This window comes from Augochlora pura, chromosome 10 (assembly GCF_028453695.1).
Source record: "Augochlora pura isolate Apur16 chromosome 10, APUR_v2.2.1, whole genome shotgun sequence".
NCBI lineage: Eukaryota > Metazoa > Arthropoda > Insecta > Hymenoptera > Halictidae > Augochlora > Augochlora pura.
In genome coordinates this window covers 1,381,950-1,399,500 of record NC_135781.1, presented here as the reverse complement: position 1 = coordinate 1,399,500, position 17,551 = coordinate 1,381,950, and the positions used below count along the sequence as shown (strand labels likewise).

The window sequence follows — 17,551 nt, the reverse complement described above, 5'->3', positions numbered from 1 at the left end:
TAATTCTCTTTTTTTTTTCTACGGTAGGTTTCGTGAGACTTTGCATAAAAATTATATTATTGCCTTCAATAGCAGTTGGAAAGTAACGATATCCTTTTTTATCGATTTATTCAGAATAATACGTATGTATGTTCTTTTTTTTTTTATTGACAGTCACGCGATTTTATAGATACGTTAAATGCATTATTAATGTACCATGTTGCATTTTAATGTACAACACCATAAAAATTATCACTGAGCAAGGAAGACGAAAATAAAAGATGAAGAAAGAGAGATATAGAGGGGGAGAGAGAGAGAGAGAGAGAGAGAGAGAGAGAGAAAGGAACAGATAAAGGAGAAAGTGACGAGCGAACGAAGAATGATCGATGAAAAATTGAAATCAATGTCAAAAATGCTACAAGAAAAATATTCAAAATGATAATTCAAAATTATTACCGCGTGAATGTTGAAAGTCAAAATGATTTGACACGGCTTCTAGGTTGAGCATCTTTTGATTGATTCCGTGAAGGAGTTAGTTGAGACGTAGGGGTAGCTTCGCCAGTTGTAGGACGAGAGGATCGAGAATGCTTTCGACCGAAACGAAGGAGTCGTCAGAAAAAAATTACCTCTTCCTCCAACGGTTGTTGCTGTTCGGTTCGTTGATGCTGTTGTTGCTGTTGCGGGGGTGGTGGTTGCTGCGGCTGCGGTTGATAATGAGGATACTCCGGAGGAGACCGGGTGATTCGTAGAGAACGGTTCGAAGAATGAATTTGACTGGTGCTAGCGTTATTGTTACCTAGTTCCGGGGAAGAATACGTTGAGCTACCCACGATTGCCGGACTACTACCGGTTCGTGAATGTCGATCAGGACTATTATTACTTGTGCCTCCACTCCTGTTAGTCATACAGAGAAAGAGAAAGATTAAAATGCGCCCCCTTCTATTCGTTATAGAAGAATTTCAGTCTGTGGAAAATTATTTAATAATTAAATATATTTCTTCAACAGTATATCTAACATTTCATAATAATCCAGGTGGTATGTCATCGTTTCAGTTTCAAAGATTAATTGGTAACACAATTTAGAAATTGTTATACATACCTAGTATTATTGTTACTTCCGCTAGCAAGTTTCAAAGGCAACTGCTGTTTCACAGGAAGATTGCTTTGCACTTTTTGTTGATTAGTAGCGCTAATTAAATTTAACGGTATCCGTTTAGCATCTAGCTGAGATTTTCGTGTCTGTATCGTATCCGTTCCTTGCGACATGTGAGACAGATGAATGGTCGCGGATCCTGGCGCCGCGCCTGCAACCAATGTCACACCTTGTCTCTCCAATGCCTCGAGTCGCCGATACAATTGGTCTCTCTGTTGTGTTACATCCTGCTTCTCTGCCGCGAGCTGTTCACGCTGTCTCGCCAACTCGGCTCTCTCCTCTTCCAGCTGTTTTTGTTCTTGCTGGGAAGCAGCACGGAACGCCGCTTTCTCTCGGCTTAATTGATCTTGCAAGTTGCGCAACTCTTCTAACTGGCGGTTTGTATTAGGTCTATTATTTGGTTTGCTTATACTTCCATCTTTACACGCAGCTAATTGAGCCTGTAAACTATCGATTGTCGTCATCTGGCTACTAATTAGACAGAGCAGCGTATAAACGTGATGTGACAAACGGATCGCTGCCCATTGTTGATCCTTGTTCGCTTCGGGATCTTGAGATTCCTTGTCTCCTGGGTTCTCTTTCATGAATTCGCCGACTTTTGGAAGAAAAATTACCGACTGAACTGCCGCTGAATCTCGTAATGGATATTTTTCCTGAAAAGAATCAAAAATTGTTACATCCGTTTTTGTAGATTTAGGATTGCATATTTACCTTGTTGTGGTCGAAACCAGCAAACGTTTCTGCTCTCCGTGGTACACTAAGAGCAGCTGGTACGTAGGTTTCGCTATGCCGTTCACCCGCAGAACTTAAACTCCTTGAAAGAGTAGCACCGCCTGTACTAAACGATAATGAGCTAGCAAGTCTTGTTGCTTCTTGTACAGCCATAACCACCTGTGAAGATAAATTTTATTCCCGTTTTCAAGACTATGTAAAAAAGCGTTAAAAATACGATGTTAAACGAAATTAGTAACCTCTTTCCATAATTGCGTAGTATCAGTCCCTTCGTTGTGAACTAGTCTAGTATAATCCGGAATCTCTTTGTCACCCTTTTCTAACCGTTCGGTATCATTGGTTTCATTTCCCCATATATTCGCGGCGCTTGAAAGTTGCATTTGCAGGTTAAGTTTTTCTTCCAGTAAAAGTGCTTGCTCGGTGTCCTTCTTTCGTAGTTCAGCTGAATATTGAATTTTTAAACATTATGAATCATATAATAGATAAACTAACGATAAGTTATACGTACCAACTATTTTCTGGATATGTGTTTCTTTAGTTTTAACTAGGCGTTGTCTTTCTTCGACAGAGAGTAATGATATAGAGGAAGAACGGGTGTCTCTCAATTCATTGCTGCTATTATTTTCAGTAATCGTATCGGATTCATTGTCGGCGTCTTGCGGGCAAGCTTCGACCGCCGATCTAATTGCTTGGATCCACAAATGTTTGTCTTTGGGCTTCTGAATTTTTAACTCAAACATTTCCGGTTCAGCTGGATTGCTACTTATTAAATAGATTCCTCTAGACTCTTGACCAGCCTTCTCGCGCACTAGTAGTTTCTGAAGCGATACTATACCAGCCTTATTGTCAGGCACAAAAAAGGCATACTTCTGATCCCTCTCGGCCAAGAAAAATAATATATCGGACAGAACAACTACTACAATGGCAGTCATTTTTCCACGACCTTGCATTAAGTACGCAGTACCTTCGAATTTCAGTACTCTATTAAATGCCATGATATCTGACTTTTTGAATTTAACGCCACGATATGTCGCGAACGATTTTGCATCAATCCTATATAATAACGATGAAAATAATGTGTTAGTTAACCGCACTCGGAAATGCACTAAATGAGTCATTAAATTCACTTACTTATTATAGATCTCTAGCTTCCTATCTTCTCTTTCCTTATCGGCTACGCAAGCGTCCACATCCGCTAAGATTTCTTTAACAAGGCTTAAGGCTTTGCGCAGATCTTCGCCCTCTTCTTGTGCAATGCCAGTTTTTATAAGCGGTTCGACTAACAGCGGATATTTTGTTAAACGTTGGGTAACGAATAAAATGCACTCGGGAATCCCCTTCTTTTTTAGCAGAGGGTGTGACTATATAAAGACGTAAATAATTTTGGTAATAATTTAATTTGAATTTTAATAATTTTGGATGTTGTATAATTACCTGACAATGTCGTACAAATCGAGCAAAGCGAGGATCGTGTCGGAAATAATACTTGTAAGCCTCGACAGCATCTCTGTGACGACTACAGAATTCTCCATAGGCACTCTTCATACGTTGCGCATTTTCGCTAGCGAATTGATCGACGAGTATATCAGCGATCGTAGGAACAACAGGATTCGCATTTTGCCGCTTCCGTAACTTTTGCAGAAATCGTAAATGAATATCGATGAGGTCGCGGAGTCTGGGGAACATGCGCTCCAGGTCTGGCTGGCCGAAACGAAAGTGACGCCGGAGACCCTCCGCGAAGATTCTCTCCATAGCAAGAAGCACCAAGCAATGATGCTTCTCGGTAAGAACGAATTCGTAAATGTGCTCCTGTCTCTTTACTTTTCGCTCGCAATTGTCGACGAGTCGCAAGGCAATGTTTTGCCCAATGGCAGCACTCCAGGAATCGGTTTCTTCTTTAGCTAGGCCCAATTCAGGATCCAGACCTTCCAAATCGTCCACGGTAAACTGATGAGTGTCGTCGCAGATATCAAATTCTTCCCAACCACTGAAATATTCAAATAAATACGAGAATTAATTATTTATTTTATTATAGTGACTAAAACTGTTAGGAGAACAGATCTTTATACAAACCTCGATATGTCACGATGTTGTCCATCCCCATCCTTCTCTTCGTTTATTGTTTGACTGAAAGAAAAAGTCAATTATATACGTTAGAATACTGTGAGACGTTTCTTACAAAATATATGTTCTCCTGAAAACCATAGTAACGGAACTGTATAAATTAGATAATTACAGCAGTTTTACCGGTACATCAATATATATTACCTTACACACATATATGTATTATATAATCGGCATAGCAGCACCTAAATTTTATTCGTCATACACGTACATAGGTAAACATGTGTAGAGTCAATTTCTTACGTTCAACAGAAAAACAACCACGACTATAATTTTAAAAATCTTAGTTACTGGGGGTACAGTTTTTTGTAACTGATTCGTACCAATGTGTCAAGGTGTTTCAATAACGTTGAATGATAAAAATGGAGCATCAACATTACTATAAATGAAATTTAGAATTTTACTACGTACGTGGGAGGGTCACTGACGACGGACAAATGTTTTAAATATTTATATTCAGGTAAAGAGAGGGGGGATGTACTGAATGTAACAACTCTATGATTGGTAATTATGCATTCACGTATATTATATATTGGTGCTAATAAAAATGATTCATAGGCATGTATAGAGCACATTCAGTACGTCGTCGCTAAAGTAATAAATATATTATACATAAAACATAAAATGTAGATTATGAGTTTAGAGAAAAACATTCAAAGGCGTATATAGAGTTCATAAATCTTTAGTACAATAGAAACAGCTAAGAGAAGGAAGAGGTCGAAGATATTCATATTAATTAAACACATGGAAGTATAACTTACAGTAATTCATTCCTGATAATGCTCGACGAGAGGAGTATGCTTGATTATTTGATACTGCGAGTTTACAGACTCGTGTAAAAGTACAAAAAAGTGTAGACACAGAATATGTTATTGAATGGAACACAAATCAGAGAAGCAAGGCAGGAGCATAGGCAGAGGGCGGGGCGAGGTGATAATGTCTCTTTTTTTCAGTACAACATAGAGGCAAACTCGACCGGCCTTTTTAGACAATGTGTGCGAGAAAAAGAATCGAGGAACGATAGACGCGGGTCATCCTACTACTGTGTAGGATGGTTTATACACGAACAGAAACGTAACGAACGCTTCGACAGAATAGGAGGAACACATCAGATATCTGAGACTTACTTGACTCCGAGCTTAGTAGCAACTCGCCGCCAAGGGCTGTAGCTTGTCACGGCTTTCTTGCTGTTAATTTCCCTTTAATCGTCGAACAATCGATTGGTTTGTCGTAGTTGCACGAGAGGGAATGCACGAGGGAAGGAAAAAGCACACACTGCATTAGGGCAACTTCATTTTGCCTTTCTATTTTCCCCTCCTTCTTCATTTTTCTTAGTTTACTATGTTTTTTTTCCAATTGTTACGTGTCAAAATCATTAGTACACAGCTTTCTTTTTTTTCTTTTTTCTTTTTTGTATGTCAACAATCATTTCGGAAAAAGTGTTCACGGACTTCGAAATAAAATCAAGAAGTGTGTGTCGAATGTAAATTGCGACTTGGCACGAACTGTTATTATTATTGTTTCTTTCTAGTAGTTTTTTTTCTTTCAAATTTGCGTATATGTATATGTAGATATATATACACGTTACTTGAATATTTGAAGAAGTTTGGGCGTGACATTATGTATATCAATTAAACATGTATATGTAAAAAGTTTTTATTAGTAATGTTAGAGACGCGAGGATAAACACGATCAAGCTCTAGCCATACAATTGGCTTAATTGCAAACTTAATTAGAAATAATAAGCCTCCAAGCCAGCCAAAGCTTCTGAGTAATAAAGCAGATACGATACCCCTTCTAACTAGTCATTTCCTATATTAAATATGTTCGTTATAATATGTATAATATATGTAAGAACGTGGCGTATAAAAATCGAACAAGATCTTTTCGAGGTAAAATGTGAAATGTATTCGTCGCCTTTGGAAAATGTACACGATTGTTTCTATATCGAATCAGTTTTGTAAACTGTCCACTATATTGCATTACCAATGAATAAATACAAGCAAATACTCGAGTCCAGGTACTTCATTTGAAAGATACTTCCATATAAAAAAAAGGTCTAATAAGCAAAGAAAAAGAAAAGAAATTGAGAGTCACGCTCCTTGCTAAACGTAAATGTGTGTGTGTGTCTGTGTTCTCGCATTTACGCATATCTTTTAAACTTATAAATTACTTATATTGCAAATAAGTGGAGTTTATTGAGAACTCCGAATTTAGGCATAGCCATGCCAATTGCGTGCGAATCTTGAACCACAGATACGCAGATCCAATGCGGGAAAAAGTTATTTTTATATAATGAAAACTATTTACCTTCCGCTTCCGTACGAGGATGGTAGAGGCAGCGACGCCGTGGAACCTCTCTTAACGTTGTAGCTACTCGACAGTGCCTTGCTGGAATGGTGTTTCGACTTGATACATTCCAGTACTAGTTGATCCTTGCATCCTTGACTCTGATGTACAGATACTCCACAATCTGACGATAAAGTTTATCATTTTCAACGACTCATCCATAAAACAATACTTTTTTTTGCTAACCCTGGCAGAAAATATTCATGCAAAATGATAAATATAATTGACGAAACAATGAATACTTTTGTCCCTTTTTTTCTCACTAAATATTTTTTGCCAGCGACATAGAAATAGTAGAAAGTGGTACATACTGTCACAATGTTGAAGAGGCTTATTTGTTGATTGTTTCATACAAACATCACATATTAAACTTCCCTGAGATCCAGCCATTATTGTTGACCATAAATGCTGCTGTAGACTAGTTTTTTTACCACTCTTATCCTGCGATAACAATATATCATTATAATAGTTTGTATCAACTTCTAATACGTCTACGATTAAATAATTTACCTTCTTCTTACGGAAAAATATGGAACCCCGTTTTCTTCTGGTTTTCTCAGAATTTTGATCATCGTACGTTACTCCACTGAAAAATTTCGATAACTATATAATTACGAATGTTATTAAAATGTTTCATATAGAAAGCATTGTAGCAACAAAAATCTAGAAGCATTACTATAACATATTCAAACAGGAGTGATTAAAATATATCTATGTTGTAACTACGTACAAGTCTAAGTGATTCGTGAGGAAATATATTACACACAGAGAAATGTAAATGATAGCACAGTATTATTATATATGTATATATGTATATATATATATGTATATTCTATGGAAGAAAGTGCTTATTAATTAAGCTAATACAAACCAGCCACTTTCCCTTGTATCTTGTTAGCAGAATATATATTTGCTCGTAAGTGGAAAACTGAAAAATATAAATTATGAAATACTTACTCGGTTAATAATTCGTCAAGCGATATCTGAGCATTCGGAGTGCCTTCTCTATCTTCGTGGAACTCGTGGCTATGCGTTGCATGAAGATCCTCTGTTTCAGTCTCGCTTCCACTACCCTTTTCGTTTCTTTCGTGACGGCTGTACCATGCAGGATGGTAGGAAATTGTCAAGTACAAACACAAAGTATGCGACTATTGTGTAAAAGATATTGCAAATCAGAGAGTCTCGTGTGGTGTGCCACCGAGATATTGAAGCGTCATAAAAAAAGATATAAAGGTGTAGATACAATTTTAAATGCGAGAAATGCCATTTAAACGGAGTGAGAAAGTTTCGAATTCGGATGATGAGCGAAATGAAAGAAATGCTATCAATTACACTGTACGAGAGATTTGAACCAGTCTAAGAATCTTCAAATTTGGATAGCATACCAATGAATTAGCATCTTAATATTTATGTGTTACATTTTAAATGTTAAAAATGAATTACTGTTAAGTTGTAGTAAAAAGAATGGTGCAACCATGCGTCAATACTGTTATATACAAATTATTGCAAGCATTCTCAGTTGTAGACAAATGTCAAAACTTATGATGAATAAGTCATGCATTAATTTTCCTTAGATTTCAATTCAAATATCGATAGTAAAGTATAATATGTACATAAAATATATGCATATTTTCGTGTGCTGCTTATGTATAGTGTTTTATGAAGATCGCAGGCTAGATCATAATTATAAATCGATAACAAAGAAATTATACTAAAACTTGAAGGGAAGCAACAAGTTCACAAAAGCGACAAATTGTGTAACAGCGAAATTAAATGTAAAATTTTGTGCCACGTCAGGATTGTCGAACTTCGTCGTAAGCTATACGGTCTCCGCTATCCGTCTGTACGTGTTTCCGCTACTTAAGTTTACTAGCCACCATTCCATGCGCTCTGTTATGGTAGGGCGATAAATAAGTAGAAATAAAAGCCGTGCAACTCAGAAATCTCGGCCGTTTCAAATAGTAGCGTTCGTTTCGTCATGTAACTCGCGAGCCTCCAATTCGACACCCCTGACGTTGATCTAGCTTGACGATCCATAGACATTGTTATTTAACTTACGTCGTGAGTGATGGCGTTGTCCTAGTTACAGATTCAGCTAAATGAGCATTAATTTGTGGTGTAACAATTGAAGGCGTTGATATAGATTTCTGAAGAGGTAAACGAGAACCTGTGACGCCAGGCATTAAACCACTACTTTCTGCTAATCTTTGACTACCTTTGAATCGCTTTGTAACTATCTTCTGATATTCGCTCTGTCGAAAAAATATTCAGTAGTTTTTGGTCACCAAAAAGAAAGAAGAAATGTTTAACCAGTTTATTAACGTAAGCGTTCGTTTACCTGTACAAGATCGGCTTCGTTAAGGGAATGAGTGCTTGCTTGTGATCTACATGCACGACTGCCAACACCTACAGGTCTGGTACAAGACTTTCCTTGTAATTCTATTTCCATTTCACTGTCTAGGCTACTTAAACTAATACTGCGTTGTCGCTGAAATTGTAACGGGTACACTGTTGTTCAATATTGTTGTGGAAACGAATGCCAAAGTTATAAATAAAGCGAAATGAAGAAAGCGACAAAGCAATTATGTTTCATGCTACGAGTACATGATAAATGCGTTTCCTTAAAAAGAAGATTTATCTGACGATATTAACCATGTTTTGTGCTTGCAGATGATTTTGTCCAGAGCATCTGCGACGCCCGCATCGGGTATCTTCCAGATCTGTCCAGCTACGTCTCCTGTCTATACCTTGTGCATTCTGTGAACGAGGGCCTACCGGTGGGAAATGTGTAGGAGAACTATTAGTGGAGCAATTAGCGAGGAGATCCGGATCGGATCCCGTTTCATTATTATTCGAACGTGGCGCTATTTCGGATGATATTATCGGACACAGAGAAGGACATGATGATGTTAAACGTTGCTGTACGTCACTGTGGGAGGTGCGATGATTGTATCCCCAGTTGCTCAGCGTCAGATCTCTCATACGTTGTATGCAATCATGGATTTCATGCAAATGTTGCAAGTTGTCCTCTGCAAGGAGGCGAATCGATTGTTAGCCACACGAAGCACACAAGATATACTTCAACATCAACCGACATTGAGTTAAATACAATATGGTTTCGCACAGATCAATGATCGAATGGGTTTACCTAGAACAGGATAGTTCTTAGCAAGACCAGGTGAATGCGGTGTGACACTAATAATTGGCACCAAAGGATTAGGCTGTGATTGTATATTAGAGCCAATCGTGAGCAATGTATGCTGCTGCTGTTGTTCGTCGATCCCCTCAGACATTGTGATCGCCGTTTTCTCAATATTGTCTTTGGTGTAGCTGACTTCAGCAATTATATTTTCACGTGAACTCAAACAACCAAGGTCTCCATTAATGATAGGTATACGATCGCAGTCAGAATGCGATGATCCCAGATAATCAGTTATTACATCTTCTTCGCTGTCTTCTCCACTGTTTGGACATTCATCTATAAACGAAATAGAAACAAATCCTGTTATTACGACGTTGTATAATTAATATTTATCTCGAGACCAATTAACAGTCAGCTTAAAAAATGTATAATTGTCTGTCAGTTGAAACAATGTATAAATGTGAATCGTAACATTTCTTGTTATCCCATTAAATAACGAAACTCGTGTACAACAAGAAATGTCGCATTTCGTGGACTACATCGAGATACGGGAAAACCGATATCGAAATGTCCTCGCGCCTATTGACTGCAGAGGGAACAAATAGAACTCGCTCCCGAACAATCGCGGTCTCCCGTTCCCGTGTTATAGTAACGCATAAAGACATATTCAATGAAAATCAGGTCAAATTGTTGAAGATGCCACTTATCTGCACTTTTCGTTTCACAATATCCGCGAACGCAAACAATACGACCGAATACTTTTCGGCCCGTTTATCGACGTCTAAGAGAGAGAGAGAGAGAGTCGAATTAAAAATAGTCCCGATATCAATGTTAATTTTTATCTTGCCGCATTAATATCGGTCACGGATAATCCAAGGTCATTTGTCCGATCTTGCGAATTTCTCCGAATCGATCTAACCGTTGCGAACCGACCACGGAAAAAAGTCAAGAAGGGCTTCCCCTCCGGTCTTATCGGGTCCGATTGATCGAGCAAAACTTCCTATTGTATTTAACGGAACCGTTACACGGCTAATCTCGCTAAGAGAAAGCCGTATTATACGCGCGAGAATAAACTTGTCGCGAAAAAAGTCACCACCCGTTTTCAATGATCACTTCGCGTAGGAGATGCTCTCGCGACGATCATGTATTATCTATTTTACCTACACGACAACTTGACGAGTCGTTTATTGTCATCTTCATGTGTATATCAAGAATAAGTAAATGTGGTTCGAATCGTGCCGAGTCGTACTTTTCTAGGAAGCAGGGGTAGACACACTGTTGCTTTCCCCCGTAACTACCGAGCGCGAATTGATCCGTTGGTCCGCGCATTCCACCCCACCTCTCTGTGCACCCCCGATCGTGAACCGACCTCCAACCTTCAGTCTAATACCTTTACTAACCACCCTTTCTTTCCGGCGAATTCATCTCTTGCCTTCGCTTTTGTAACTTTTCTCGTCGAATCGAACGACCGCAAATTATCTGCTTTTTAATTCAATCGTTTCCAATTTTTATATTAATTCCATTTTAAACTATCGAATTACCGATAAATCAACCTGCATTTTTATACGAGAACGACCTCCTTGAAATCATCATATACGATGGAAATAAATTCAAAGATAAGTAGTTACACGATGCGTATATTTTAGTTACCAAATGACCATGCATGCTTGTCTCATCTAATAATTCTAGTTTTAGTTTACTATCGTTTCGCGTATCAATGCAATATACTATTATATTTTATTACTACCTTGTAAGCATTACCTTGTAATTTATTTCACTAGTGACGGTTCTATATTTTTTAAAACAAAAATTATGTAGGCAGAGTTTATACGATATATTACGTACATGAAAGCAACAAGTGGTAATATTTTCTTTATTGGACAGAAATATCGAAACTTGGGATGGTTTTTGGATTCCAATAACTAAGAAGGGGTAACTGTTTAACACTGAGTATAGCTTTACTGTATACAAAGACAAAATAACACCAGTTTTCTAATACCAACGTAACGAAATGCTACAAAATTACTAATTGAAGAAATTGTTAAAGAAAAGACTAGTTACATGTAGTATAATCTTTATTCTAGTTAAGATTACAAAATAGGATGAGAAATGAACAACATTATAGTATATTAACAGCGGTAATACAAGTGATGAGATAGTGAAGACAACGAAAGTTGAAGCTACAAGGTATGTCAGCTACATTTTACTTAATACTATTTATATTATGTGTACATTAAAGTCTTAATAATGCTTGAAGAATATGCTAAGATCAATTTCCCTAAATGATACATAGCACTGACAATTTAATATAGAATACTTTGAAACTGTTCTTCCAGCATTATGCAAAATTCTTATTTATTATAGAGCCATATGTTTTTAATATATAAACAAATAACTTCAAATACATACAAATGTTTTATGATATAATTCAAATAGATTTTGTACGGTATAATGTACACAGTAAAACAATGGTGAATAAATATACACAAATCTATTACAATAGCCAAAAAATTTGCTTAGTTTCTTCCATGGAATTTTTGCTCGAAAACCAACCAAATTTTTTGATCGATCCAACAGACGATATAAAATAAGATAGAAATGATAAAATTTAAATGAAACATTTCAACTACACAATGTTAAAACATATGTCTCCTTAAATCTCAAAGAATTTTGTTATTGCATACGATATCGATAGACGTTGAGTACTTGATTGAAATAATTTTTTATATTATTAATAACTTACCAGATGAAAACGGAGCCTGTACTTCCTGCCGTTTCTCCATCTTTTATTTCCGACGGTTCAATGTACACTTTTAATTTCCCAATAGTGAAATCTGAAACATTCGTAAGCGTTACAAATAGCGTTAGACAAAAATCCGTGTTTTAGAAACATTGTATAAAATTCGCGAAGATTAGATAAAACATATATATTAGACAGAGAGAGACATCGATGGAAAATTTTGTAAATAAATAGAACGTATCGCCGACGTGACGAACGAAAAATTTGTTACAAAGGAAATCCTGTACGTGCGGTATTCCACAGTTTGAGTGGGGCGACGTATACACTTTGTTGCCAAAGGAAGCCGTATTGACAGATGAACACTGTGTGACTTAATTATTTCGTATGTTAAGATCTATTACCGGGCGTCGAATAGGATACGTACCTAAAGCAAAATAATTCCTATAAATCCATTGGCATTACACACGGTTTATTATGTCTAGCTCCTTCATCAGGAAACAAAATGTTGCATCTACCAATTTGTATCATGCATTCAAGGCACGTCAACCATTTTGTACTAGCCCTGTGCTGTTCAACATAAGCTTCAGGCTTCGGAGCTTATGAAGCTTCTCCCACTCTGTTCTGCAGTCTATGATGTGTAGATATTCCGTATACGTATGCACACGTAAAACACTGGCCGAATACGCTGCGTGTATGTACGTATACACCGCCTAACGCGATTTGTCCATCCTACCTCCGCCACGGAATACACCTGCAGCGAAACTTAGGGGGATCTTCAACGCGCTTGCGTCCATAAGTAAGTTCGTCGTGAAGGTAGTCCTGAAACAACGGTGTTCAAAGTTGCCTCATTCCAGGTTTTATCCATTTTTCATTTCCATTAACAATCATTTTTGAAATAATATTCGCCTCACCATATTGCACCTTGCCAAGGGTAAAGGGTTCAGAAATTCAAGGTATGTTACAGGAACTGCATTTCTCTGATTGGTTGACGCTCCACAACTGATCAGATCTGCCTTCACAGTTTCAGACAAAGAGAGGAAGTGGCGAACAAACGAGCACTCTGTAGCGCCAACTCGCAGCATCAATGGAATACAAAATTTATATTACAGGTGGCACCACAAAACCTTTAACTTCATTATTTAAGTTGTACATATGTAATTTAATATTATAGGAAATGAATTCGGTTTTATAATTGTTACAGACTCGGAGAGAATGTTCTCGTAGTTCTCGTGCATTTCTAATAAAGGTAAGTATTGCCTTGAACAAGTTTCTGTATCGATGTGTAAACATTTGCAAATGAATGTATTGTATTTGACGTTTGTACAATTTACAGATGGCAAGAATATTGAAGCTACGCTGTTGAATATGTAGGATTACGGGATATGTGAGTTTCTTTGCGTTTAATTTATGATCTGTTAATTATTTACAATAAACACAAAAGAAGAGGAAGACAAAATGAGTTCGCAAACGAGTCACATCGTGGTGATACGCGGCTACAGGACAGGGGATGAAATAAATTGTAAAGAGCTGATAAAGTCCGGTGTGATGTCGTTGTTGCATACGACGTATTTTGGAATCGTTTTCAAAGAATTAACATTCCAAATGATGATATTATTTGCTGCTATTATGTTCATTTTCTTTGGACTGCCATTGACCATTTGTATCTTAGTTGTGCCGCTTGTAATTTTCTTCGTTTACGTTGGAACTTACATAGGTTTCACCACGAAAGCTATGGAAGTCAACGAAGAGATTTCTAACATAACAAGGTAATAAACTATGAATATAAATCTATAATTTAACAATCTAAATACAAGGTAATTCATAATAATTTTAATTATAAAAATGTCTTTGTTCGTTTGCAACAGGGTTTACATGTCCAATGCCTTTTCCTATTTCTGGGTTGCCGAGGCGTTCGAACCGTATCTAATGACAGAGAGCCCAAAAAATACTCGTTACACCATCATGACAGAGCAACAATTCCGTAACTCAAACATTGATATCTCGTCCAGCATTAAACGAATAGTGGGTACAGTTGCCTTGTGCAAAAGTCACGTATTAAATAAAGGGGCCTGGATTAAAAGATTACACGTGCATCACCTATACAGGAGGAAGGGAATAGCTTCGTGCCTTGTTAATGTTGCAGTGTCATTTGCTACAGAGCAAGGATACGGTTGTGCTAACATTGTTGCCTCAGAGTATACGGAAGGTGGAAGGGAGCTCTGCCTTAAGAAGGGCTTCGAATTGAAACAGATGTATCACAAGCCCATTTTGGGTGCTTTTATAACTATATTGATGTACGAATTGACGTACAAGATTAAACCTGGCGAGGATGATTATGTGCCTCATATTTTTGACAAAGCAATGCTTAACAAGATCTGAACATTTTGAATACTCTGACAAAGTCTGTAGAAGATCTATAAGTCTGATTGTGCGCTTCCTAACACAAACTCCGGGAAAGTTGCGCTTATTATTATGTACATGGTATTATTAATATTCTATAATGTTACAAGTATTGTTACAGATAGAATTTATTTTTTGACTTAATCGTTAACAAAGCACCCTACGAAAATTCCAACATGTTGTATCTGTATAAATCGTTTATACAAAATATATTTTTCTCACTTTCTTATATTGGCCCAATATATCAGCACTTCTTTATTCTCCCAATGTTTCTCAGTTATTTTAGAAAAATACCTAAAACACAAATAAATTATTTTATAAATATTTCAGCACGATGAAAACGTTGGGTTTTGAATTTTTAACTGATTTTTAATATGCATATTCATGCACTATGAAAGGGCTTACTTCTCTTGAATTTCTTCTAATAAAACTTTTTCCTTCTCTGTAAGGCCATTCATCAAAACTTCGTAATTCATTTTTAATTGTTCTAAAGTTTGCATTCCAACGAGACACGTGGCTACCTCTTCACATTGCAAGCCATAATACACTGCCAGCTTTGCCAGTTCTACACCATGATCCTGGAAGTTGAATAGCTTGTTAGATTAGCTCAAAATATTCTCGTACAATAAATTTATCGTATTTACTTTGCAATATTTTCCTGCGTCCGAACATATTATTTTCGTTTGCTCTGGACATGGATGCCAATCCGGGGGACCATTATTTGTTAAGAGTCCCATGCAGGGCAAGCTTGCATTGATTACGCCAATATCGTTTGCCTACAAGAAAGCGTTATACGTTTACTTTTAAATATTATCCACGGCAAAAATTATCGATTGAGAAGGTTTCACTGATGAACAGTGATACCTTGAAAAATGGAATATATTCCATCAATGTGTCGTCTATTAGCGTCAATCTTGTGTAGGTTAATACGCAAGATATTTTAATGTTGCTCTTCTCGATGCAGTCTTGCAAAATGGACACGTTATATCCGGTGATGCCAATGAATTTCGCTTTACCATCCGCGACCTGACGCGATAATTCCGGCAGGGTTTCGGTAATTACTATATCTAAATGCGCAGCAAATTCTATATCGTGAACCTGTAAAATATCAAAGACTATTTAGAAATGTAACACTTGAAAACGATGAAAAATTCTATTTACCTGTATAACGTCGACGTAATCTAAACCTAAGAGGTTTAAGCTGTTCTTGAAACTTTCCCTAGTTTTCTGCTTCCAGAAATCGAACATATTTTCGTAATCTAATTCATACCTTCCTACCTTCGTTGCAATGTAATATGCCTGTCTGGGAATGCCTTTCAAAGCCTATCGAAAAGGAAAGTTAAATGTTAACAACAATTTATGAGCACATCGCATTGAGATAATATTTTTATTTGGAGCATTCGAGAATCAATTTTATTTTTGAAAAGTTAAAATTATCTTTTTTTTTAATTAATGTTTAATCTAATCTTCGCGTGAAAGTTCCTCGAATTATTTCTTCTCCAAATAAGAGCGGGTAATTGTCTATAATATAATTAAAAAATAGTTCATTACTTTTCCGATCAAGGTTTCGGAACGACCCTGTCCATACCACGGTGCGGTATCAATATAATTGATGCCCTTCTTTATTGCTTGGCGTATCACCTCGATAGCTTCCTCCTCGTTGTACGTACTATTAATAAATCAGAATGTAAATCGTTTATGTGAAATCATCGGTGATTGTTTTTGAAAATGTTCTACGTCTTACCATCAGATCGCTTAATTTCGATCGAATATTTCTGCATATTAAATTCGTTGTGATTTATTAATACTAACCCATAATGACAACCGAATGGTCCACCACCGAGCGATAATTTACTGACCAATAAACCAGTTTTACCAAGAGGCCGGTACTCCATTGCTTGTACAGCCTCTAAATCGTGAAAGCCTTCAACGTATGTTGGCGGCAACATTTTCCTACATAGTTCAGATTAAATTATTAATTCTAAATCAATAATAAATGTCACTTCGTATTAACGAAACCAATTATGTGTTCATAATAATTTTACTACATTTCCAGAGCATTATTTTTTTAATTATTTCTTAACACTCGATTACTTTATCGGTGCAGTATCTAATCGCTTTTACAGTTTTAAGTATACTTATCTCGATTTATTTACGAAACTATCTTCAATATAATCTAGCGACAGTTAATTTTATTTCACCGAGTCAACGTAGAATTTTTTTGAAATTTATAACGTTGCGGTAAGATTACCATCAGTCGTAAATTAAAAATTCATTTTGTTGCTGATATCGTAATGAAGCTTCATTAGCGTAAATAAATTCAGTGGTTGAGAGAAAAAAAATATAAAATACATCGCGTATTTTTAGCGTTCAAGGACCACAGTGCAATGACTACCGCGGACATTGTAGTTACAGTGGCTTAAAAACGATGCATTTATTGTTACATTGACATTTACATATCAAGATAAGATTGTTATCGTCTTTGTATGTCAAAAGTCGTTCCGAATTAACAAATTCAACTGTGCCGGTAAACGTATTCGGTGTATGGTATGGATGATAAACTGTAAAATTTTGTATCGAGAAATAGTTACGTACCTTTGTGTGTCACTTTATGAAAAATACAAAGTATAAAAATAGAAATAGTTATTTAATTTCCAGTATGCTTGGTGACTCCGATGCAGTAGCTTTGTACCAATTAATAAGGAGATTAAGACTCGTCAGACAGTAGCCAGAATTGCAATAATCTTCCCGCATGAACAAGTTGTGTGAATTAGAGAAGATACTTCATAGACTTTCGTGGACGAAGCAAGCTACCTAATCGATCCAGAAATTACTTTATAGATATCACGGACGAGGTATACGTCGTCTGTGCAGATATCTTGTTCGATTTTAATAGGAGAACAGACAAGTAGATTAAACCGTCATGTACTGC

General features: G+C 36.8%; 3 protein-coding genes across 10 annotated transcripts; 1 reads left to right on the top strand and 2 right to left on the bottom strand.

Moving 5' to 3' along the window:
• Positions 1-131: 131 nt before the first annotated feature.
• Cyst (rho guanine nucleotide exchange factor 18 cysts) lies at positions 132-12,775 on the bottom strand. Of its 3 annotated transcripts, XM_078192893.1 has the most exons (18): positions 12,644-12,775; positions 12,223-12,313; positions 9,486-9,815; positions 8,990-9,366; positions 8,676-8,825; positions 8,396-8,589; positions 7,295-7,432; positions 6,848-6,923; positions 6,649-6,778; positions 6,299-6,461; positions 3,938-3,991; positions 3,299-3,851; positions 2,996-3,225; positions 2,373-2,917; positions 2,104-2,306; positions 1,844-2,023; positions 1,079-1,785; positions 132-873 (listed from the first exon to the last, which is right to left on the bottom strand). In XM_078192893.1, the coding sequence occupies exons 2-18, from the start codon at positions 12,260-12,262 to the stop codon at positions 591-593; spliced, it is 4,353 nt and encodes a 1,450-aa protein (XP_078049019.1). In that variant the 5' UTR covers positions 12,263-12,313; positions 12,644-12,775; the 3' UTR covers positions 132-590. The 3 variants fall into 3 exon arrangements, with proteins under 3 accessions (XP_078049019.1, XP_078049020.1, XP_078049021.1); XM_078192894.1 differs by lacking the exon at positions 7,295-7,432; XM_078192895.1 differs by lacking the exons at positions 8,990-9,366; positions 12,223-12,313; positions 12,644-12,775 and having other exon boundaries at positions 9,486-9,626.
• LOC144476222 (uncharacterized) lies at positions 10,875-14,861 on the top strand. Of its 6 annotated transcripts, none has more exons than XM_078192904.1 (6): positions 10,875-11,411; positions 11,564-11,666; positions 13,241-13,328; positions 13,421-13,465; positions 13,553-13,985; positions 14,085-14,861. In XM_078192904.1, exons 5-6 carry the CDS (start codon positions 13,675-13,677, stop codon positions 14,596-14,598), a joined length of 825 nt encoding a protein of 274 aa, XP_078049030.1. In that variant the 5' UTR covers positions 10,875-11,411; positions 11,564-11,666; positions 13,241-13,328; positions 13,421-13,465; positions 13,553-13,674; the 3' UTR covers positions 14,599-14,861. The 6 variants fall into 6 exon arrangements, with proteins under 6 accessions (XP_078049030.1, XP_078049029.1, XP_078049028.1 ...); XM_078192903.1 differs by having other exon boundaries at positions 10,875-11,482; XM_078192901.1 differs by lacking the exons at positions 10,875-11,411; positions 11,564-11,666 and adding exons at positions 12,884-13,015; positions 13,074-13,172 and having other exon boundaries at positions 13,253-13,328.
• LOC144476221 (uncharacterized) lies at positions 14,730-17,501 on the bottom strand. The gene is made up of 8 exons (XM_078192897.1): positions 17,215-17,501; positions 16,432-16,572; positions 16,171-16,288; positions 15,781-15,942; positions 15,484-15,717; positions 15,264-15,395; positions 15,025-15,197; positions 14,730-14,913 (listed from the first exon to the last, which is right to left on the bottom strand). Exons 2-8 carry the CDS (start codon positions 16,566-16,568, stop codon positions 14,838-14,840), a joined length of 1,032 nt encoding a protein of 343 aa, XP_078049023.1. The 5' UTR covers positions 16,569-16,572; positions 17,215-17,501; the 3' UTR covers positions 14,730-14,837.
• Between the last annotated feature and the right edge of the window lie 50 nt (positions 17,502-17,551).

Excerpts from the sequence above, each read along its gene's own strand:
- LOC144476221 (XM_078192897.1), bottom strand. The coding sequence starts at position 16,568 with ATGTTGCCGCCAACATACGTTGAAGGCTTTCACGATTTAGAGGCTGTA. Across the intron at positions 15,718-15,780 it reads ATTACGTCGACGTTATACAG|GTTCACGATATAGAATTTGC; the intron begins GTAAATAGAATT and ends GATATTTTACAG. Across the intron at positions 14,914-15,024 it reads TTAGAAGAAATTCAAGAGAA|GTATTTTTCTAAAATAACTG; the intron begins GTAAGCCCTTTC and ends TTTGTGTTTTAG.
- LOC144476222 (XM_078192904.1), top strand. The coding sequence starts at position 13,675 with ATGAGTTCGCAAACGAGTCACATCGTGGTGATACGCGGCTACAGGACA. Across the intron at positions 13,986-14,084 it reads GAGATTTCTAACATAACAAG|GGTTTACATGTCCAATGCCT; the intron begins GTAATAAACTAT and ends CGTTTGCAACAG.
- Cyst (XM_078192893.1), bottom strand. The coding sequence starts at position 12,262 with ATGGAGAAACGGCAGGAAGTACAGGCTCCGTTTTCATCTG. Across the intron at positions 8,826-8,989 it reads ATCTGCAAGCACAAAACATG|CGACAACGCAGTATTAGTTT; the intron begins GTTAATATCGTC and ends TTACAATTTCAG. Across the intron at positions 3,852-3,937 it reads CAACATCGTGACATATCGAG|TGGTTGGGAAGAATTTGATA; the intron begins GTTTGTATAAAG and ends TGAATATTTCAG.